The sequence below is a fragment of the Cydia amplana genome, chromosome 4, assembly GCF_948474715.1.
Source record: "Cydia amplana chromosome 4, ilCydAmpl1.1, whole genome shotgun sequence".
Classification (NCBI taxonomy): Eukaryota; Metazoa; Arthropoda; class Insecta; order Lepidoptera; family Tortricidae; genus Cydia; species Cydia amplana.
Genome location: NC_086072.1, coordinates 4,576,941 through 4,601,378, shown reverse-complemented (window position 1 = coordinate 4,601,378; position 24,438 = coordinate 4,576,941). Strand labels below are relative to the sequence as shown.

The following is a 24,438-nucleotide window of genomic DNA, read 5'->3' as shown; positions in this document are numbered from 1 at the left end:
CACTTCCTTACATCATATCCTTCCATGTGTCCAAGGAGTCTCCACGATTGATGCTCGACCGAATCATGGTCAGACATCCAAGGATTCCGTGCCTGCCTTGTATCCTGGCGTACCCTTGCTAACCTAACCGCTCAAGGCCGCCTCTCGGGCCACCGAAGATGCGATAGGTATATATACTTATTTCTATTCATTTTCTTTCATATTTCACTGTCACAAAAAGAAACACATTCAAAAATCAACCACATACACCATGAAAACTGCAACATATAAGAGTTTCAGCAACTCTTAGTTGATCAGGCTAATCGTCTTTTGAAAAACTTATCTGTTTTAGTTTTCCCAATCATTTTGCTAACGCACTTTTCTAATAACAAACAAATTCCATTTTACTCATAAAACAATCAAAAACCAAACTTTCTTTAGGACTTTCCATACACACAGTTACAAACATATTTACAGACCTTTTAATTCAACCCTTGAAATCCAACATTAAACTTTACTTTAAACATACCGAATACCCGCAAACTCTGTTCCTAATCCTAATTCAGTATTATTCTTTATAATACCGCATTTTATTTTAAAAGTCATATCCATTAATATAAAAGTCATTATTTTGTTTGTTTCTTATGTCAAATCCGTGTATAAAAAAAATGTCTAGACTGATACAATATTAAACAACATCATTAAAAAAAAACATTTAAAATTCGAAGTAAAAATAAACTTAATCTATGAAAGTTAAACATTAAATGTATATGGATAAAGTCGTAACATATTACGTGACATACCTACTGTCATATTTTTAAATCTGAAACTTGAAACATAATTTAAGTGTTACTTATTAATCTTTAAATTTAATTTTATTACAATATATTTTAAATGATCTAAATCTGTGTACGAAGACTATGAAACTTGAGATGAAATAACAGACGACGCCTGCGAATCCTTGTATGGAGTGCACGCGCCGCCGTCATGTGCCATATTTGTCAAGGATGAAAGTATGTTATGTACCTACCTATACCCTTAAGCCAAATAAATTGCTAGAATACCTATATTTTTTTTTTTAGACTACATAACAACTAACTACATAACTTTGGGTATTACACATTTTAGGAATACAACTTCAGAACAGAAAAAAAAAATCTACGAAATTATAACTATATCAATAAAGCATTCTTTCATTTTAACATGATGGATTTCTCGTCGTCTGTGCCGATCCTTTTTATTTCTATATAGCACCCATCCTTCGGCCTCACGACACGAACAACGCCCAGCAGCATACCAACACCATCACTACTAATCCCGCCTTTTTATTACATAACTTTGAAATATACCATCTTTAAAACCGTTATTTTCTGTCCATCCAAATTTTTGTCCATAAGTCACCAGTAGTTAAGATTTTACACTTTCTCAAAATAACGAATTTATTTCACGATCGAAGGAGAGTCACTGTTCACGCACTTCGTCTTTTTATGACTGTAAATCTAGTAATAACTTAATGAAATGTGTCCAACTGTCCATTGTCACTAGTTTATCAAAGCACAAATTGATGAAGTAAAGTTCCAGCAACCAATTCACTAAGTATAAGTGTTTAAACAGTTCCACGGATTTTAATAGTAGTTAATAGTTAATTCCACTTCGCAGTATTTAAATTTGTCCACTGTCAATTTCACTATTGTTTATAGTAATCACAATTGTCCATAAATTATTTCTCATATTTAATTTAATGATGAATTTTGCTTTTGGTTCTCTGCCTGGCGCGGCGCGCCGCCAGTGCAGCGCAAGGCCGCACTGGCAGGATCGCCATGTGATGTGGGACGTTGAATGAAACAACTTGCTTGGAGTATCGATCTATAATGTCTTGAATAACGTCATGTAAAAGCTTATATAGGGCTAAACCAAGGGAGTGTGAGTGTACGCGTAGCGCACCCACTACAATAGTATAAACCAAAGTCGCTTCCCGCTGTCTGTCTGTCGTCTGTATGTATGCTTAGATCTTTAAAACTACGCAACGGATTTTGATGCGGTTTGTTTTTAATAGATAGAGTGATTCAAGAGGAAGGTTTATGTATAATTTGTTAACCTGTGCGATGCCGGGGCGGGTCGCTAGTAACGTATAATCTAGAGATACAGTAAGTATTTAGATATTACAGTATTTACGCTGTATGTAACCTTCATGTTTAATATTCCATTCATTCGCGCGAAGTGACTCATCTTTCATGATACGGACCGCTAAGCAATGGAATTCGTTGCCCGGTCCCTTCCATGGACAAAGATATGTTCACAATAACTACTGGTAAGTTCATTATAGAATCCATCAAGACAAGTATTTTACAACTATGGAAAAATTTTAATTTTTAGAAGAATATAAATTTTAATGGAATTAAACTGTTTAATGTGGACGGTTTTTTACAAAATTTTATTTAACTTGCAATGTTTGTATGTACGAGAAAGTATGTAAGTACATTCGAGTTTTGACCCGCAAACCCGACTTCTTGCAAGCTGAATTAGACCCACTTCCCATAATTCGATTACCTATAGATAATATTATAGTACCATTGAGCTGATCTGATGATCGATAGGTACAGGAGATGGTCATAGGACCTCTGCGATATAAAACAATACAACCCAATTAAGTTTGGGTTTGTCAGAATTGTCTTGATGAGTATTAGCTGTCTGTCGAAAGAAAAGTATAGTCAGCGGTATAAGCTATATTGCGAGAATGATTTTTTTTACAAAAACAAGCAACAACGGTTGCACCCCGGGAGTGCCGATAGAAGTGAAAACTCACCTCACTATCCGAAACATGTCGCGCGAGTGACTTAAAACAAGTGAGTCCAAACCGTACAATTATTCAATGTTAGTATGTCTCACAACAGTTTAAATTCGATCACCTCACTATGTTACCGACGCCCGGTAACACGATACATACGTTTAGCGGAGGTATTCTATTTATTTATTATATATTATTATCATTCTCAAATAAGATCACACTTTTTCATTGACATGTTTATTTACATACCTACCTACTGCCATGACAACGTCAAATTATTTGAACATAGGTAAAAGAGTCTTGAAAAGGAGTCCGCAACATAAATGTCAAATGACATTGAGTTTTTCTTTATTGATTTAAATGCCATTTAAATTTTGAGTGGCCACCTTACGCGGCTTACGGTCACGTGATCGCCTTACGCCCCTTACGGTCACGTGATCGCCTTACGCTGTCTCGAGTTTATCATTTTTACATCTGTAGGTAACTAGATTGAAAGATTGTAGTCCTTCCTTACACAGTCTTTAACATAAACCTTGTCTCTGCAATGGAATTTGTGCCTTTTTAGGGCAAGAATGAATCGGTTGTTTCTGAACCAGTGAACTGCACTGTTATCCTCGTTGTCATTTCGCCAGGTATCAACAATTTACACACTTCAATTACGATTTTGTTTCGTAAAACCCCAGTGGAAATTGAAATGTATAAGAAAATAACCATTTTGTGTACCATGAACTTGTTTGTTTACGGCATTTTACTGAAGATAAATGGTCGGCAACTCGCATGTGATGCCTAATATGGTGTTGCATAATTCCATAAACTTAGCTAAATCCCCTTTTGCATTGACACTGATATATGTAGTTGGTCAAACCAATTTGTCAGTCAATAAGAACCAGGAAAACTATACTCATCCTTTTCTTTTGGGTACTAGTACTAGTAACACTGATTTAAACTTTCACGATTTTTACACATTATTAAATTATACAACGGGACTTAATCGCGTATCTAAGTTTTAAGATTTACCTCCGACGTTTCGAGGACGAAAAACGTCGGAGGTAAATCTTAAAACTTAGATACGCGATTAAGTCCCGTTGTATAATTTAATAATGTACTAGTACTAGTGTAAGACAAAGATACGAGTAGTATGATTCTCTCTGTCTATGTTTGAAATGAGAAAGTCCTTTGACAAACTATAGATCATATCCATAATTAATCCAAATCAAATTCACGCCCCGCTGCTTTTGCTATGTCTTTTACCTGTAGGTTTAAGTGTATATCTCGTAAGGTAACCTTTCATTTTAGTATCGTATTTATTACATAGGAATAATACTTGAAATAACTACGCTAAAATTACAACTACATACCTATATTTGTCGATATAATTATAGGCACGCCATTTCTGTCAGTGGAGGCGGCAAATTTAAAAAATGTAGGCGCCAAGAGTTGTCCTGCCATAGAAAATTTGAATTTCGCACCTTTTTCTACTGACAAAGTAGATTTGCCAGATTATCTACTGTTATTGTTAAGAATGCTGTCTAAATCCGTTTCATCAGTGAAACCTCAAATATTACATGTCACAACATTACACTCGACACTCTCCATATTTAACGTTACGTGAAAATTAGAGCCACTTTCCCGCTTTCAATATTTGCTCTGTAAATTATCATCTGAAGCCGCTTAAATCATAGCCGGCATGTTGGCATTATGCCTCGCGCTTTAGTCCAAATCGGTTTAAAAAGTCAAAGTTAAAAAATTCTGTGGCATAATCTGCTGATCGTTTGTGTTAATCCATCTTCGAAAAAAAATGTGACCATTGCTCTGTGGTACAAAAGAAATCAGTTTAAAAATCTTAAAATTTTTAAAAATTCTGCCATAAAATATTTGATAATTATCGTGCAATGCTTTAAAAGTCAGTTAGAAATCTGGTTTTATTTTGTTGCAAAATTACCAGGATATTAGAAAGTATGAAGAGTTACATGAACTGTTTGGTTGCTATTTTGTTGACTTTTTATGGAGTAGATGGTGCTGAAAATGATACTGAGGTGAGCGAGGCGCGAGGGCACGGAAAATACGCATTACTGAGTAAGTATTTTTAATTTTATTTTATATAGGGGTCTTGATCTGCATCAAATACGAAAATTTCTTGTAAAAGATATAAAAAAGCTATCATCAAAAGAAATTAAAATGAAAACTGAACTTTGTCCTTTCTAGTAAGTATAAATATTGCAGGTTTGCCTTTCGCTAAGGAGTTGCACTTTTAAATTTTCCGTTAACATAATTATAAACTATTATGTAGTATGAGTACAATTTACTTCACTTAGTTATGTTCGTAAAAAGTGTGTTAAAAACGGCCAACCAAATCGTTAGTCGGAAGTCACGGTGGAAACTAAAACTGAATAGAACTTCGTTTAATAAATTCTCTTGAAAGCTAATTAGATTCCTCATCAGATACCTATGCAGTAAAAACTTGGGTTTCCAGTAAAAACTCAGATTAAATTCAAATGCATTCAAATTCTACTTATATTAAACCCAGACCTGATCGCTCGCGCTCAACGCCTTTTTTATTTTACCATACGTTTGTTACGGCGTATCTCACTTTTTTGATACTTAAAATTTAACCTAATTACTAAACAACATAAAGCTCAATTTCAGTTTTAATAACCCTTTGATTTGACTTTGCGTACTTAGGTTATTCGGCGCGCACTTGGCAAATGAAATTCTCAAGGAAATTAGGTGTAGTTCGCAGATTTTGGTGCTGTTTAATCTGAGGGGGAATAATTTCACATTTGATTAATTGCATTAAAGTAATTTTGAGAAAAGGAAATGTAAAATAAACCAAAGCATTATTTATTTTGATGCCAGTGGATAAATGGCTGGAATACTGTAACTGAGATTACGCGCGATCCATATCTATATGAAAAACTAGGTCGTATTTTTTTTTGTTTTTTAAGGTTTCCTTCCTTAGGGTTAACTTTTGCCAATATATATTACATTGAAGTGGCCTTCCCTACAGTTAAAATAAAATCTTTTATATTTGCTTTCTTGGTGTGTTTTGAGTTCACGGTCTGAGGCGCTAGATTAAAACCGATTTTTTAAACTAAAAAAAGTCATACTTTATTAATGCTATTTTATCAAAAGCATACTTTTTAACATGCAATGTTTACCTGCATACCGATTGCTAATATAGGTTCTTCAGGGGCTTTTGTGACAGCTGGCATTCAAAGAATATTATAATAGTAGAGGGGCTCCGCGGAAACCGCGCAAATTGCGGGGATCTTTCTCTTTTACTCCAATGAAGGCGTAATTAGAGTGAAAGATTTGCGAACTTCAATTTTCGCGGTTATTCGCGGCCCAGGAGTTACGCGGGTTGGTCCGAAAGTTGCTAGCTGCTCCAGCTCTACTCATAAGATTAGAATATTATTTATAGTACCATTGTCAGGGATCTTTCAGTACTTATTGAGGTGTTGTAATATCAGTTTTAGAAAACGCCTAGTTTTTGTTATATTATAATATTCTGTTTACTTCGACGTGTCGGAGCCTAACTCAAAATAGCTCTATCATAGCCCTAGTCATTGCAAGCATTAAGGCCATGGTCGTCATGCCCAGCCCTGGCCATTTATTTAAGTGGGTAAACATATATTTAACATTTATTATTTATCCTATTTTAGTGTCACGGTTTAGGTAAAGGCCTTTTTGTTCACTGGGTCCTGTGTTTTTTCCACTATTTCGTATTGTGTCCAAGTCGGTCCGCCATCTTATCGATTTATGCATCCCATAAAAATCATATTAAAAAAAATTTGACCCCTAAAGGAAGACTCACGTTATACCGGGCCGAGTCCGGGCCGGAGCTTACTTTTCTATGACAGATGACCGGTGATCACGTGATACTTTCCATAGAAAACGAAGCTCCGGAAGCTCCGGCCCGGACACGGCCCGGTCTAACGTGAGTCATCCTTAAAACTAGAAACTCTTTGTTGCAGCGCACTTAGCTTTTCTCCTCGCTGCTAAAGTTGGCCTCTACAAGATAGCCCTGGCCATAGGCTTAGTTATAGCCAGCATGAAGGCCATGGTCGTCATGGCCTGGGCCTTGGCCATATTCAAATACGCCCCGGACGTGTGGCCCACGTACAAGCATGCGGACCCTACTTATCACGGATATGATAAATATCATGATAATGTGCATGACCGGCCTAGCAACTTTTTGGACCATGTTTTGGGATATTTGAAACCGTGAGTCAGGTAAAGCTGCATGGTTGTTACAAATAATATTAGCTAAAAGTACTGGATAAAATATACAATGAGCAAATGCATAAGTATTTAAGCAGCTTGTTTAGTAAGGTACCTAAAGTTTAAGGACACACCTAACAACTTTTGCCTACACGGTTTACTAGTGTTGTAGCTGTAGACCTCGTGACACCCATAATATGGTATCGCCATTTTGAAAAAAAAAAACAGAATCTATAGAAAAAAACATTTACCTACCTAATTATCGAACCTGCTCACATAGTTTCACGAGAATTGGTTGAGAAATAAGACCTATACTTAGAGGAGAATATCCGGACATACGGACTAATACTATTTGCATTAACATATTTATTTTCTTTGTTCCCAGGTCATTTCGCCTACACCGTGGTGACCAAGCTGGTCATCCTTAAAATAGTCTACGGTTTCATTCTCGCCGCCCTACTCTTCAAAGCATGGAAGTTCGTTCTCTGGTTCATCCACTACCTAAAGGAAACGAAACGGGAACCCCACATAGAAATAGAACACGATTATGGCCATGATTTTGGTCACCATGACTATGGTCATCATGATTTTGGTCACCATGACTATGGTCATCATGTTTTTGGTCTCCATGACTATGGTCATCATGATTTTGGTCTCCATGACTATGGTCATGATATTGGTCCTCACGGTTATGGCCATCATGTATTTAAACATCATGATTATGAGCATGAGCCTTACCAGGGCCAGGGGTATAGTTCTTATGGGAAAGAAGAGTATTATCCACAAAAGAAGAAAGGGATGTATGATGCGGATGGATCTTACTCTGTGAAAGGGACCAGTTAACTAATTAAGGAAAAACTTGTAATTAAATATATTTTTAAATTAATGTACTTAGTTATTTAAGTTATTTTTCATATAAAAGAATAAGCTGAATAATCTTTTATTCACGTTTTTTATTTAAATGCATTATTATTTATTACCAATTTTTCATACCAATTTCAAGGAATGGTAAGAGAAATTAAATGCTTCTGCATTCGGCGAATAAAACTGAAAATACATAAAAGAATTCACATACAAATCTATCAAAATTAGACAAAATTAAACACCCATCCCAAAAGAATCACCCATTTACACGTTCGAAGGCCAACCATCTCTATTAGACGCAGACGCGGGCATTAAATCTAGAGTTAGACATGGCCTGGGGTCCCCAGGGGTCTGGCTTGATAGATAGATTGCCGTAATGGGCCGCTTATTTGCAAATGTATCGGTACACGTGGCCACTTACACGTTGCTTCCTTTATGGTTTACAAGACCTCTAATGCCCGGAGTTAACCGGTTAAACCTGGAGTTACCATGGTTACCAGTACAATTTGACACTCGGTTAACGGTTTAACCGCTTAACCCCGGGTTAGTGGGATCGTCCAAGAGGACCTTATGCAGCATCTTAAATTTTAAATCTATAAGGTAGCAAAAAAGGAATAAATAGCTACATGTAGGTAACCTATGAGTACCTCTTCTATTGAATGTGACTCTTGTGTTGTTCGAGTTTTGTGATGAGTCGGTTCGCCACACTCGGTGACAAGAGTAAAAACCAGGACAAGGCGTTTCAGTGACGTCTTGTCAGGCTTGCGTTCCATGTCAGTCTCGCATCGGTCTATACAGTCACCAAAAAACGGGTCTCTCCGGTTTTACACCATAACTCGTCGGTACCAATAGACGCAAAGGCCAATGACTCTTAAGTCTTATGCTGCTGACAGTATATGTGTACTTGTAAAATTATGGTTTTCTATTGATAGAATGCGAAACATAAAAACCATAAGTAGGTAAATAGAAGTCAACGTCAAATCGACATCTTTGTAAAATCCTCCAAGTTTGGCACTATAATTCAGATTAACCAAGTTTCTACATTTGAGTGCCAATGACAGAGTTTCGTGAATTTCGTTATAAGTTTTGATTCGAAACTGAAGTTTCGGCGACGGTTTTGGAGGTGATACGTCACTTAAGTTTCCTACGCGATTGGATTAGGGAAAGTTGTTGTCACCCATAAATCCCATAATCATTATTTATATCTAAATATCTGGGAGACTGAGCTTTGCTCGGAAAACATATAAAAACTCAGAAATGCGCGTTTTCCCAGAGATAAGACCTAGCTAGATCGATTTTTCGCCCCCGAAAGCCCCCATATAGTAAATTTCATCGAAATCGTTAGAGCCGTTTCCGAGATCCCCGAAATATATATATATATAAATAAATAAATAAATAAATAAACAAGAATTGCTCGTTTAAAGGTATTAGATAGATAGATAGATATGAATATGAAAGGTCAGAATTATTGACGATGACGTGTAACGGTGTGCGTCCAGACCTGGCGAATGCGCCGCAAATGCATCTTTAGCGTCAATCTCGTGTACTTACCTACATTACGTAGTGTACAGTCGACATCAAAGATACCTATGATTAAAAATGTAAACATGTTTTTGTCGTCGACTGTACATGTGACTTATGTAAAACGCGTTAAGGCTGATTTAGACGGCGCGCGAACTCGCATGCGATTTTAGTTACATTGCGGTCTGTTGGTTACGTCCAATTCAACCGACCGATCAAAACGCGCAATGTAATGAAAGTCGCATGCGAGTTCTCGCATCGTCTAAATGAGCCCTTACGCGCATTAGGGTTTATAGGGTGAATTAACTATGTATTGTTGTTATTCGGTTTCTTCAGCTAATCGACAACCGTAGCACAGTTTGATACAAGAACTACCATGTACAGTCAAAGAATTTAATTTCCTACCTATTTTGTACCGTGTCACACTGACATATTGATTGATTGTTACCGACTTTCATATTGATTGTTACTGTGACAATTAAGGTACGAAATGGATCGGAAATTAAATTCTACGTTATACGTATTATATATCGTGTTTGGCTTGGTCATAGACTAGGAATTCTCTAGACGGAGTTTAGAGCAATTATTTCATGAAACCGATGCTGCCAAAAATAAAAAATAAAAATCAAAGAAATAAATAAAAGAAAAAAGGAGACCCAGATTCTGTTGTGTAACAGACAAACGGGCATATATTTTTATAAGTGGAATCAAATTAAAATTTTGGTTTAGAACAAACACTGGGAAATAATTTCCCACTTGATAAAACCTACCATTTTTTTTGTAAATCGTAAGTTCAGGAACAAACAATGGGAAATAATTTCCCACTTACTTAAACCTTAAAATCTTGGCTAATTCATATCGTTATCACAATTATTTTCAAGCAAAACACAGGGAAAATATAAGTATTCAGTGTATCCACTTACCAGATTTTTTTACGCACTTAAGCTCAAAACACCAAAAAGATTGTTGTTTTGTGCAAAAAAAATCACGACAACTGTCTTTGACATATGGTCACAAATGGCGGCCATTAGAAAAGTGTTGCCATTTTTCAAATTCAAAATGTTACTAAGACTTTAAATCTGTATGGTTGGTATCGCTGAGTGCTGCCATTAAAAAGATAAAAAATATTTCGTAAATTAGAACGAAGTGGGAAATAATTTCCCGTTATTTGATTAAGGGTTAAGAGTGCCTCAGGCTACCGTAACCATGGCAACTGGTGATAAGAAAATATTGATTCACTCATTTATCTACCAATCTGGATGTACAGTTATTGGAGTTATCTCTGGGCGATATGAATACCTAAGTGGCGTATGTCACAAAAGTACCTATTCTAACCCGAGGACAGTAAAAATGCGAGAAGAGCCAACAGGAGTGGTCATTTCTCCATACAAACGTACTCGACTGTTTCCTCCGTGGGTTTTGAAGCTAGAGCAATGATTTTTTCAACACAGATTAATCTTGTCAATATCTGTGTCAGACCGTTTTGCTTTTTTTGATATTTTGGTTTTTTAAGGCGCTAGAGCCCTTCAAAAATGGCCAAAATGGCCTAATTGACTATGCCGCAATGAGAGGCGTGGTATTCAAAACTGATCTCAATTAGCTAAAAAAGCAAAACGGTCCGACACAGATAATTTCATAATCATTTAGATTTCCAAATTTGGTTACGATTGGTTAAGTTTTGGAGAAGGAAACAGTCGAGTACGAAACCTCAATTTTTGAGATTTTTACGCAGGATTTTTCGCCTTGTCCTTATCGCACTAGTTTTAGGAGCCGCTTCCGTTAGCGAGACGGGTATATTTACCTAAAATATTTAAATCTCAGCTCCTGTGTCGTCTTAAGTTTAAGCATTTCGGGAACAGGTAAACTTCTAGAAATTCCTACTCCATCGAAGTCGGAACCGTAACTGTGTTAGTCGCCATGTCGGTTTGTCGGGAACTGGCTAACTTTATTAACTACCTGCTGACGATAGGTACAGTCAGCAGCAGAAGTAGCTAGGCGGGCGAGGTGTTCAAAATTACCTTGACACGCTCTTATTCTCTTAACAATAAGGTCGCGTCAAGATCATTTTGAACAACTCACCCGCTTAGCAACTTCTGCTGCTGACTGTACCTACATATCACACGGTGGTTATAATTTATAAGCTAAAATAGCAAAATGTTAGAAATGAAAACCGGGCAAGTACGAGTTGAACACGCCCACCGAGGGTTCCGTAGTTTTATCTTTTTTACAAATATTGAGATTTTTTCAACAGTCTTCAATTAAGTCAGTTCTTGTCCCCGGTATTGCGACTACTGTCGTTGCCTTAACGATCTTGGAGTAAGATTTTGTGGAACCTTTAGGTTGCATTTTGTAAAACAGGTATAAATACCTATGTTCCGAAATGTTGAAAGTAGGTTTAATTAAAAAACTATATAATAATAGTTATTTACGATACAAGTGCGGAACGAGTGGCGATAAATTAAAACACGACCGAAGGGAGTATTTTAAGTCGACACGAGCTGCGAATTACCTAATATTCGCACGCGTATCGTACAACGTTTTACAGTAGATATGCCCCTTTAAATATTTGACATAGCAACGAAAAGTGCTTATTTACGCACTAGTGCGGGAAAGTAGCACCATATGTACTAAACACTCCCTTCGGTCGTGTTTTAATTTATCGCCACTCGTTTCGAATTTCCTCTTTTCCGCACTTGTATCGTAAGTAGGTAACAATTTTGGTGCTTTATTTGTGTAGGTAAGCGTAGGTGCTACCTAAATATTAGTTTTAGATTTAGGTACCTATATTGTTTGGTACGAGCGGTCCCCACATTGGATGCGAATCCGCACCCGCAAGTGCGAGCGGGACATCGCTATATACGTGCATAGCGCTGTCTCAACCTCACACCAGAGCAGCGTGCGGATCTGCATCAGTGTGACCACCGCGTAGATGTAAGAAGAAGGAAAAGCTGCGATATGGTAAGAAATAGTAAGAAACTCTCAGTGCGCTAGTTATTTAATGTTTTTTATTGCTACAAGCAAAGCCACGGGCTAAATCCAGTCAAAAATGCATTTTGTGACCTCCTCGTCTTATTTACAGTTGCACGAGAAAGTTGTAAGTTTTGGCAGGTTTTTAATTACCTAATCACTAAACGTCTTAACATTTAACGATGACACTCATATTATATACCTTATTTTCATGACGTCAAAGTCGAATTTCCTTCGATACACCAAGTTTCTTTATGAGATGATGTATAGTAGCGAATTCAACATTATTACTTACTTCCTTTTTCCTTGTGCAACAGGTACCGTTAAGATGCGATCTATGTAGTCCCAAAAAATATGGATTTGGGATCTGAATCACAAACTGGTACATCTACTTGTCTTAATATACTTAGGGTAATTCGTCAATAACTGGCCACTGTCAATAAGGTGACCAGTTATTAGCCGGTGGTCAATTATTGACGATTTATCCTATATCAAACTTCTTACAGCTGTAAGTTTATAAGATTTAAAATAAACAGTGTGCCTTTAAGTTTAAGTGACATATTAGGGCTTTGAATGCGTATGTTCTATTTTAGTCCTAAAAAAACCTAACCATTCTCAAGAGTCACACAAACCTAGAAAATCATTACCTACTTAAAAATTATCTTAAGATTAGTTTTATTTATTTTACAGTACATATGGGGCTACTTTTCCCCACTAGTGCGTAAAATAGCACTTTTCGTGCGTAAGTATTCGAAACTTTAAAGTGCCATATGTACTATAAAACGTTGTTCGATACACGTGCGAATAGGTAATTCTCAACTCGTGTCTATTTAAAACACTCCCTTCGGTCGTGTTTTAATTTATCACCACTCGTTTCTAATTTCCTCTTTTTCGCACTTGTATCGAAAATAACTATTTAGATTTAGTTTTTAAGTTTTGTAGGTTAGTTATTTAATTATGTTTTGTTTCTAGGTATGTATTGTATATAAAGTTTGTATGCACTAATAAACAAACTTAAAAGTCAATCTTATCATCAGCTAACATGAGGAATCAAATTACTTTGCCACTCTTGCGGATAAAATACAACTTTCTCAGCAGTTTTTGAATGATGAAGAGAGCTTTTACGAGCTGGTGTGGTGAAAAAGAATTGGCCTAAATTTTTGGTAGGTCCTTAGCCGCTTTTTGCCTTTTTGCCTTCTCCCTAATATACTCGTAGTAATGAATTAAATTGTATCCAAATCACCATTGAATTATAAGCCGTTTCAGGGTAACAAAAGGATACCACGAAGTCTAATACAGGGATGTTGCGAACATCCGCATCCGCATCCGCAACCGCGGAACTTCCGCATTATTTTCAACATCCGCATCCGCATAAAACCGATGCGGAGCTTATGCGGATGCAGATGTCGAACGAGTCGGTACAGGAACGTCTTAGCGGCGGCGTAACGAAATCGTCTAGATCCAGAAAAGTCGGCCAAGTTACTGTTTAGTAAGTATAACGCACCTCTATATTCTTGCTCAAAATACTAAACGTTTCGTTTTTTTTTTAATAAAAAAATACTAAAAATGTATTATTTGACGTTTTCCAAGTACCTAATCTTGACATCCGCATCCGCATCCGCATCCGCATCCGCGGATGTCAAAAAATCTGCATCCGCAACATCCCTGGTATAATACAGATGTATAGTGCATAATTGTTTTCCATCGTATTTTCTCGAAAACGTTCGTATTTGTCATGCTAGTTTAGTCAGTGTCAGTAATTTTTGTACCGAGGTCCGAGACTGACTGAAATAGCAAGACACGTTCGTACGATTCCATGAAAATACGATGAAAAATAATTAAGCACCACATTAAAGAGGTAATCTATGAATTTGAACGACGAAACTTTAACGAACGCTAATTCAACTTGAGAACAAACGGCCTTTACAATACTCGTAATTTTGCAAGGAATTTATGCCAGTTTCCCGAGGAATGCCAAAGTTATACTACAAAGTAAAGTTTCTATGACTTGGCCGAAATAACTACGTAATTCCGGAAATACTGGTTTAATACCTGAACGGTAAGACTAAGAAATGTATCAAGGAAACAGAACGTACACTTTATACAGCATCTATTTTAATTGTTTGGTAGCCAGTTGGCATAATTGTGCGAGCGAGATGTATAGAAAGTACCTAAATTACGTAGACGTCAGTGTTGACACAGTCAATTACTCGTGGTACGGGTACTGGCCGCGACAGATACGAGGGGCGTTCAAAATATTCTCGGTATTGATATCTTACAACCTCTTCTAAAATTTCTTTCGTTACTGGCCGCTAAGGTTTATTCATTGACATTAAAAAAAAGTATAATTCGAAGCGAGATGTTCTTTTGTTTTTCTGCAATTGCTGAACAAACATGAACATCATGTGGGAATTGACAATGTTAACTAAATTAGAACATCGATGCGTGATAAAATTCTTGACAAAACAGGGTAAAAATCAAAAAACCATAAAAGAGGAAATGGATTGTGTTTACCGTGAGTCTGCTCCTTCTTTATCTACCATTCAAAAGTGGTCAAGCGAGTTTAAACGTGGAAGGGAGAGTGTTGAAGACGACCCTAGACCTGGCCGGCCTGTAGTAGCTACTTCACAAGAAAATATTGATAAAGTGGAAAAACTTATATTGGAAGATGGTCGAGTGAAGGTAAAATCTATAGCACAAGTAACCAATCTCTCTATTGGTACCGTACATGATATTATCCATGACCATCTAAATATGTCAAAAGTAAGTGCAAGATGGGTTCCGCGAATGCTGACTCGGCTTCAAAAAGACATGCGTGTAGCTTGTTGTTCCGATTTTATTGACCTGTGCGGTGAAAATCCTGATGAGGTGCTGCAAAGAATAGTTACTGGAGATGAAACCTGGGTTCATCATTATGACCCAGAGAGTAAACAAGAGTCCATGCAGTGGCACATTAAGGGTTCAGCTCATCCCAAGAAGTTCAAGGTCATCCCTTCAGCTGGCAAGGTCATGGCCACGATATTTTGGGATTGTGAAGGAGTATTACTGATCGATTATAAAGAAAAAGGTGTAAATATCACAGGACAGTACTACGCTAACATTCTACGTCAATTAAAGGATGCAATCAAAGAAAAGAGGCGAGGAAAGTTAACCAAAGGTGTTATGCTTCTGCATGACAACGCCCCCGTCCATACTGCTCATATTGCCAAGGCAGCTATTGTTGAATGTGGGTTTGAAACTGTTACTCACCCACCGTATAGTCCGGACTTAGCCCCCAGCGACTTCTTATTGTTCCCCAATCTTAAAAAGGATCTGCGTGGAAATAAATTTTCCGATGATGAAGCATTGAAGGCGGCAGTGGAGGAGCATTTTTACACCAAAGATAAAAAATATTTTTATGCAGGATTAAAAAAAAAATTGATCGATCTTTTAAGTGTATGAACATAGGGGGGGAGTATATTGAAAAATAAAAATATCATACTTTTCGTACTTGTTTGTTTTCATTCTCATACCGAGAATATTTTGAACACCCCTCGTATATGGAAGACGCAATTTCGACACATGAAGAGATACAATTTCAATAAAGTCTAAGTGCAGCGCTTAGCTTGCTCAGCGATCCAAAATGGATCCACCACACCGACTATAAATATCTGACCTTTTGACGCCAGAATATAACTAGACGGAATCAGTACCCCTAGTGTAAATTTCAGTCGGTAGCGTGACGTGAAGGACGCGTTTGTGTTAAGTGTTGTTTTATTGGGATTTTGAATTTCCAAAAAGTCCCGTTTGGCGCGCTGTTCAGCATTCCATACAAAAATAGACGTACCTAACGCAAACGCAAACGCACATCATGCAATCGAATGAAATTTACTCCAGAGATGAGTTCCAAAAAGTGTTTAAAAACTTGTGTAGAGGTAAAACTAATGTTTTTGTATCTACACTGATAAGTAACTACTTTTCACATTTTTTTACAGTACCTAGTATTGCAAAAATTGAGTACCTACTCCAAACAGCTGGAAAAAAACTGAAGTGAAAAATACCTACCTATATCGAAAAAAAAACGACTTCTGTACTTACTATTTTTAACCAACGTCAAAAAAGGAGGAGGTTCTCAATTATAATGGTTTTATAGGCCCGTGAAATCCAAATTGGAGTTACAACTAAATATAATACCTACTAATATTATAGGACATTCTTACACAGATTGACTAAAGTCCCACAGTATAAGCTCAAGAATATGTATATATAATATATTATATTTGTATAATATACAAATACATACGAAAAGTCTCAGGAACAAATATCTGTGCTCATCACATAAATAAATGCCCTTACCGGGATTCAAATCCAGGACCGCGGCCTCACAAGCAGGATCACTACCCAATAGGCCAGACCAGTCGTCAAATTCGTCGGAATCTTTCTGTATTCGATCGCAAACGATCGTAGCCTATCTGTTCTCTTAATCTCCACGAACATTGTACAGAATAGTATTTTAGTGTCCGTTAAGAAACGATAGCAGCAGTAATAGAGTCGTAAAGCAGAGCGAACAAGTGTCCTAACGCATTGGCTATAAACCGAGCACATTGTAGTTTTACTGTTTCACTGTTTTCAAGTATTACTTACCGTTTTTGGAGATTAATCTATAGCAGCCATACTTAACCTTTTTTATGAGGGCCACAAATACTACGGTTTTGTTTTGTAGCCGCGGGCCGCACGGGGAAGGACATACGGCGCGATTCGGGAAATTAATAAAATTAGAGATTCACTAGATATGAAATAGTAAAGATATGTGACGTTCCACGGCAAAAGGTACCTTATGGCGGTTGGCGCTTACGCTATTATTAACGCAGCTCCATTATTATTGCGGCCGCCATAAGGTACCTTTTCCGTGGAACGTCACATATCTTTACTATTTCATATCTAGTGAATCTCTAATCTATTTCCCGAATCGCGCCGATAGGATAGTTTTTATGTCGGAAATCATCCCTGAAGAGAGTGCAATGGGGGCGTCGAATTGAAAGAATTCATGAATTGCAAGATGTAAGCAATGCTAAAATTGAATTATTGCTATTACACTTTATTCAGGCGCTATACTTACTCTAGCTGATGTTACTGATTCCACTTAGAAGAATTCGCGGGGAAAAGCTAGTACCTAATAATTACAAAAATATACGCACTTACCTACAAATTCGTATTAGGTACTATCGCCATATACAGCGAGGAAAATACGGCCGGCCGGCCTTCAGTACGGATATGATGGTCGTTCTTGTCTACGTGACAGCGTGATAAAACGGTGTCCGTCACTTTCTTTCCCACGGTGTTAAACAGTGACAGTTATTTTATCACGTGGATAAAGATGGATGAAGCTATCCATAATAGGCTGGCTGGGCACCGTAATTTCCTATATTGACGGCAATCTGGGCCAAATTGTTTATAGGTTTTTGTACTTGAATAGCAAGTTTTATTAGGTTTGTTTGTTTTCTCTTTGTTATTAATATATATTCAATAGTGTAATAGTTTGTCATTAAATCTCTCTTCTGTCATTAAATTTTGTCCCCTAAAATCCGATGTCGGGTCACATCCTTACTAATTACTTAAAGCACAATAGATAAGAATACTTAGAATAAATTATAAGATATATTATCATTAGATTCATCTCAAAAGTAAATAAGCAGGTTCCATTAAAATAAAATTAACAACCTAAGGGTTGATGTTCACAAACATATCTGGTTTCATTGCAGAAACATTAACGAAGTCTAAATGAAGTTATTATAATAATCACAATTAAGAGAAGATATTTGATGCTGTTTTTACCTTTCACAAAGGCGAAATATGTTTTCATTTAAGCCATAAATAATATGAAGAAGTTGAACACGTATGAAAGTCAAAAGAGCCAAACCACAAGGGCATCATAAGATGAGCGTCAAAGATATTATTTGTCTCAAAAGAAATCTTATAAGATTATCATCGCATAAAATATTTCGAGCGATGTGTTTAAGGTTGTTTTATACTTGAAGCAAAAATACACGTGGATACACAACTCTAATTTGAAATATTTTATAGCAAAGTCCTACTCAGTTACCCCAACTCAGCATTTATCTAGTAACTTCATCTACTTGAATTCTTTCACTCGATAGAGACGAGGTTTAAAATGTTTAAAATACACCATAAAACAAAATTGTTACAATTTTCTCAAAAAAGCTATTAACATGACAACTGGTTCTAAAAATGCGTACCTAACCTAATGTTGTTTTTGATCAAAATCATAGTTTTTTTTTAGATACCTAGTAATAACAATGATATCCGCATTATCCGCAACCCCGGCAGCGCATGGTCGTCCGCTCGGTGCTCCGCCGCGCGGAGCGGCTCCGCGAGCTGCGTTTGGCTGCGTTCAGAAAAGGACCTGGCGGTCTAGCATAAGTTGCGTTCTAGCGCGCAAGTGTACCTATACCTACTTGAAGTCGCGCTTGATGTTTGAAGTCGCGCGCGAGAACGCAACTCATCCTAGACCGCCTGAACTCGCTGCATTTTAAGTAGTTTTTTCTTATGATATAGGAGGCAAACGAGCAGACGGATCACTTGATGGTAAGCGATTACCGCCGCCCATGGACACCCGCAACACCAGAAGGGTTGCAAGCGCGTTGCCGGCCTTTAAGATGGGAGTACGCTCTTGTCTTGAAGGTTTGAAGGTCGTATCGGTCCGGAAATACCGCAGGCGACAGTTCATTCCACAGTTTGGCTGTGCGAGGCAGGAAGTTTCTGGAAAAACGCACAGTTGAGGACTGCCAACCATATAAGTGGTGAAGATGGTAATGTTATCGCGTAGGGCGATGTAGTTTATTTTGAGAACAGCACGATCCCCTATTTTATCATCCGCTGAATCAATGTCACATTACACTCGACTCGTCCCCTGTAGGTAGCTGCCCCAGTAGTTAAGGCACGGTACGCTGTAATACATGTTGTTACACTCATCACTTGCCTTTACGACCGCAACGTTCCCGTTACACCACAGACATTTATCTTAATAGACCATGCAGGTGTACAGGTTGAAGCTTTCAGAGGTTCCGGTAGCAAATAAGTTAGTTGACAGGTATTCTTTAAAACACGTGTCAGCTTATAGACGTGACAAGACAAATTATAACATAATACAATGACTTAGTGTAGGTTAGTAAATTTAAATTTACTGTAATTGCGGGTGTCACACTGTCTGGCCCTTTATGTCAAACATTCCCATGTTAGCTGTCTATAATATAGCTATTTCCTAATAAAGGTCTTTACTTGGTAGACGATCCAGATCAAGCAAGGATATGTTTGGCATGATAGGCAAGTTGACGAATGATTATTTGTGAACATAAATTTGTCGATTTGAAATGAGGAGATATTTATGATTTTTCCATTGTTTTTCTTATTTGGCTTTCGAAACTTTTTTGAAGAACCTAATACATCCACTTAGTTTTTGTTACATTCTGTAGTATATAAGTGTGGTCAGTACTTCGGTTACTGAGTGCCGGCGAGTCGAACGCTACAGAACCAGTCTAAAATGTGTCATCGAGATGCGTAACAAAGGCGCGTTATCGGAGAGCACAACAACACTGGTTTTTTGAGCGTTGGACTAGCCCGCGCTTAGGTGCCAAATAGAATAATTAAGACCCTTTTTTGCAGGTAAGTAGCACGTGCGGTTTTACTGAACAATAGACAATAGGATAAGCCTTCGGGCTCTACTAGAAAGCTATACAAACTATACAATCGGGGCGATATTGTGCGCGTGAGCTAAAAGCGAGCGCGTAATAAGAAAGACGATGTGTATAATGTACAATACACACGTGTTTCATACGACGTTTTTCAAAACAGTGGCGAGAAAAAAAATCTAAATTTATATATTAATAGTAAAAGTACTGCTGCAGTTGGCGGCAGACCACGTAAAGTACTAGGTAGGCAGGTAGGTAGGTACGCTACGAGCAAGTGTGTTGAAAAACATTTATTTCTAAATATATCTGTGCAACAACCGCAACGAGAAACGCGCAGTAAAATTACACAAACGTACGTTTTGCGGTGTAACATGGCAGTTTGCGGTCTGAAAAGGATTCTGGATCTTATGGCTATTGCATTTAACATGTTTTCTGTATAGCACGTGCATGGAAATTGAATCTGGTTGGGAATGGTTTTCAGAATTATGATAACTTGTAATAATGTTTATAGTTTAGGCAATTCTTTGGTTCTGTTGACTTCGACTGTTTGAAATTCTTAATTTAGCGTTAGCGAAGGTCTCCGCTTCAGCTTAAGTAACAATGCTTTCGTATGTCCAGGTGTTCTCTACAGGTCGCATTTTACAAGTGGCATTATACGACAACGTAAATCTCTAAACCTCTAAATATCTCTGTTAATATTACTAACTAAAGAACTATATTGGCTCGGTGATCCAAAAAGAATCTTGGCCTCCGAAACGAGAGCGTGCCACCTGTCGCGAACCTGCGCAACTTCCTGCCAGTTACCGACGCGAAGCTGATGGCTCCTCTACACGATGGGCCAACGCCGGCCACTCCAAGGGACGCATTTATGCGTTAGAGGGAGCAAGTGATATTGCTATCTCATTCTACCGTATGGCTGCGTCCCTTGGAGTGGCCGGCGTTGGCCCATCGTGTAGAGGAGCCATCACACTGTCTTCCCAGCGATACTTGGGCCGACCCACCGGACGCTGCTGGCTGGGACGCGGGGCTGCAAATATTATAAATCAATAGACTATAAATTATACAATAATGTTGTAGACATGATCATTTCAGATGAGAATATGTTCTTATTTCATAGCATACTGGGTGTTCGTAGAACCGACCGTATTAGAAATACCGAACTGCATTCCAAAACTGGCATTGTGGATGTGGGCATGAAGGCCGCTAAGCTGAAATGGAACTTGAAAATTTGTGATAGGAAAAAAATTGAGGCTACCGCTGCAATGGTATACGTGAAATTTTGGTGTGGATATCTAATGCGAAAGCCGAAGACCGAACTACATGTAGGGCCGAATGCCCGAAACGTCCAGGCTGTCAGTGCTTAAACACAGAACAATAGTATAAGTGTCTAAATGCGAAGGCCGAAGGCCGAGCTTCGCGTAGGGTCGAAGGACCGAAGCGTCCAGGATGTCTGTGCCTAATCACAGAACAATGATATCTGTGTCTAAATCCGAAGGCCGAAGGCCGAGCTCCGCGTAGGGCCGAAGGCCCGAAGCATCCAGGATGTCAGTGCTTAAACACAGAACAATAGTATAAGTGTCTAAATGCGAAGGCCGTGCTCCGCGTAGGGCCGAAGGCCCGAAGCATCCAGGATGTCAGTGCTTAAACACAGAACAATAGTATAAGTGACTAAATGCGAAGGCCGTGCTCCGCGTAGGGCCGAAGGACCGAAGCGTCCAGGCTGTCAGTACTTAAACACAGAACAACAGTATTGAATGTAGGTTAATGTGTGTGCTGGGAGTCCTAAAGCACTCAAAAAAATTGTTTTTTTTTTTCAAAGTACCTACACAAAAAAAAGTTTGCACCACTTTCTTAAGTTAGCGCCATAAGATTCAGGTGCAAACTTAACTTAATCGAGTATAGTGGCCAACCCCCCTTTTAATTTTTGTTGGTTGAATTTTTCTAGCCAAAACATGGGTAGGGATTTTCTCGACAGATTAGTAAAGTTTGCATCAAAATCCGTTCAGCCGTTTTCACGTGATGCGCGGTCGGATAGACAGAAGATAAACAGACAAAAATTCTAAAAAACTTTTGGAACGTGATCTGTTATCGATTCTAAGTATCCCCGGCCAACTTTTTTCGAATATCTTCCATGTACAGACTTTCGACCCTCTTCAGCTTTATTATATGTATAGATAGATTGTCGTTTGTCAATATTACATACAAAATAGCCAGGGAGGCTCGCGGGCCGCAATCGACAGGTTCACGGGCCGCATGCGGCCCGCGGGCCGCCGGTTGCCGACCGCTGATCTATACCTATGCTTTATGATAGATATATTGTCCCACCTGGGTCAAAAACTCTTTTAGTGTGAGTTGTTAGACAATAAAAGTTCTAAAATACTATTTGCCAGTTTACAAGTCATTTCCGGTAGGTATCAATTAATTCTGTTTAAGCAAGAAATAATGTTTTTTGTGTCAATTACATTTCAGCTATAAAAGTACCATAGTTATAAATATCGACACATAACAAAATAAACTTAGATCTCACAATTAGGTACACAAAATATTATTGTTAATCCAGTCTGTTATTCATGCGTGAATTAAATTCTGCCGCCATCTTGAACTACCGGATTTGATGCAAACGCTAAATTAAATGTATAAAGTTACCTACTGTATTATGAGTGGACAGAAGCTATTTTTATATGCATCAATTTATGAATAGGTATACGATTAAGAATATCGATCTAAAATGAAACAAAATAATAACTTAAAATAAATAACATTTTTTATTTCACGAAACAAAATAACGTTTATAAATCTTAGTTTAGCCTCTAGGTACAGTCTGACTTACAATAAAAAACTTTTTAACGACATCGTAAATAAAATGTCACCAAGCGTGTACAAGTGCCCGATTTCAATGGCAATTGAGGCACACATACACGCTCATACGAGTTACACAATTCGTTACACATGTATATACCTTGTCGGATTAACATGGTTGCGCTATTTCGCCAATTCCTCGATTTCACAGTCAAAGCGACAAGGTATCGATTTGTCGAAGCAAGGGCCTGATTTCATTCGCACGCAAAACGTGGGAGAAGTGGCCGATCAAGAAAACCAGTATAAGGAGGGCTCTTTAGCTATAAGAAACCTCGAGATCTCCTTATACTGGTTCGCACAGGAACTATCCACTCGCCCACGCTCGCGCACCAATAAGAATACGCCTGTATGTCCGAAACCAAACGAGATTATAGTTTTCACAGCACCGCTTTAAAGCTATCAGTCTTTTAAGGTATAACTACCGTTGCGTTCACTCTTCCGCCTCTATGAGAGCGTAATCTAAGCCGTTGCCATCTCCTTTAGACACTTCGTTGTCTTTTACGTGTTTTGAAGTGTTTTTCAGCTCCTTCTTCCTGATTTTTCCAACATGGTGCTTCTTATCGACCAATCGGAATTCCAATAGTGAATCGTCTTTTTCTGCGGACGCTTCCATTTCCATTTCAGGAACCTTTTTCGACGAAGTTTCGATTTTCTCCGGTGAAGCTTCGATTTTCTCCGAGGAAGTTTCGATTTTTTCTGGTGTAGTCTCCAGTTTTTCAGATGACGTTTCTATCTTCTCTGTGGAAGCCTCGGTGGGAGTTTCTGTTGGTTTTTCAGAAGAAGGCTCAGGCAGTCTCACTTCGATGGGGACTATCCTTTCAGGTGGCGGAGGTGGTACTTCGTGTCTAGGCGCGGAGATGCTAAGAATTCCATTCTCCTTCAACACAGCCTTAACTTCCTCCTGATTGGTTCCAGGGGGTAAATTGAAGCGCTGGACGAAGTGGTTCGCCATGAATCGCGTATTATCAGACGTCGCTCTGTGTCTTCCTTCTACAATAATGTACTGGTTTTTAACTTTGACCCTGAGTTCTTCAGGCTTGAATCTCTTGACGTTCATGGTGATTTCGAAGCCTTTGGGGTCTGATGTTATTTTTGGTTCTTCCAGGTTGTCCTCGTTATCCATGGCGGCGGCGGCTTGGACGAGTTGACTCCATGGCCAGAGGTAGTGGAAGGCTAGGGAGTGTGAGAGTTGTTGGTCCAGCGCCGCGAATGGGTCTTCATGTTTGTGGTGGTGTTTACGGGCTTGCGCGCCTGCAAGCAGCAGCAATGCTAGGGCAACGTATTTATGCATCGTTCGCGTGTTCTCGTACGGCTTTCGTAATGTTATGCCGGTCGCGGCGTCCGGCGGGCCTTATATAGGCTTCGGCCGTGTGGGGAGAATGTTCCAGAACCGTTCATTGATAACTGCGCGCGCGCCAGTGGTCGCTAACTGCTGGCACAATGCGTGAAAGTGGTTGACTCATGTTTATAAAGCTGGTTTTAAGTAAACAGCTTACTTTATTGATGAGTAATTTATTTCTGAGTCAAGTAGGTAACGTTATTGAGCACACT

At 38.3% G+C, this 24,438-nt stretch overlaps 2 protein-coding genes and 1 long non-coding RNA gene across 3 annotated transcripts in view; 1 reads left to right on the top strand and 2 right to left on the bottom strand.

The window, feature by feature from the left end:
• The window catches only part of LOC134663123 (uncharacterized), a 94,930-nt gene that overhangs the window by 17,107 nt on the left and 53,385 nt on the right, over nucleotides 1–24,438 (bottom strand). The window lies entirely within an intron of this gene.
• Nucleotides 4,702–7,870, top strand: LOC134647578 (uncharacterized). The gene is made up of 2 exons (XM_063501935.1): nucleotides 4,702–4,843; nucleotides 7,374–7,870. The coding sequence occupies exons 1-2, from the start codon at nucleotides 4,726–4,728 to the stop codon at nucleotides 7,829–7,831; spliced, it is 576 nt and encodes a 191-aa protein (XP_063358005.1). The 5' UTR covers nucleotides 4,702–4,725; the 3' UTR covers nucleotides 7,832–7,870.
• On the bottom strand, nucleotides 22,771–24,227 carry LOC134663081 (heat shock protein 26-like). Its single transcript, XM_063519406.1, has one exon. The coding sequence runs from the start codon at nucleotides 24,176–24,178 to the stop codon at nucleotides 23,318–23,320; it is 861 nt and encodes a 286-aa protein (XP_063375476.1). The 5' UTR covers nucleotides 24,179–24,227; the 3' UTR covers nucleotides 22,771–23,317.

Bases quoted from the DNA above. Each gene is read 5' to 3' on its own strand.
- LOC134647578 (XM_063501935.1), top strand. From the start codon at position 4,726: ATGAAGAGTTACATGAACTGTTTGGTTGCTATTTTGTTGACTTTTTAT. The intron at 4,844-7,373 runs GTAAGTATTTTT...CTTTGTTCCCAG, and splicing joins CGGAAAATACGCATTACTGA to GTCATTTCGCCTACACCGTG.
- LOC134663081 (XM_063519406.1), bottom strand. From the start codon at position 24,178: ATGCATAAATACGTTGCCCTAGCATTGCTGCTGCTTGCAGGCGCGCAA.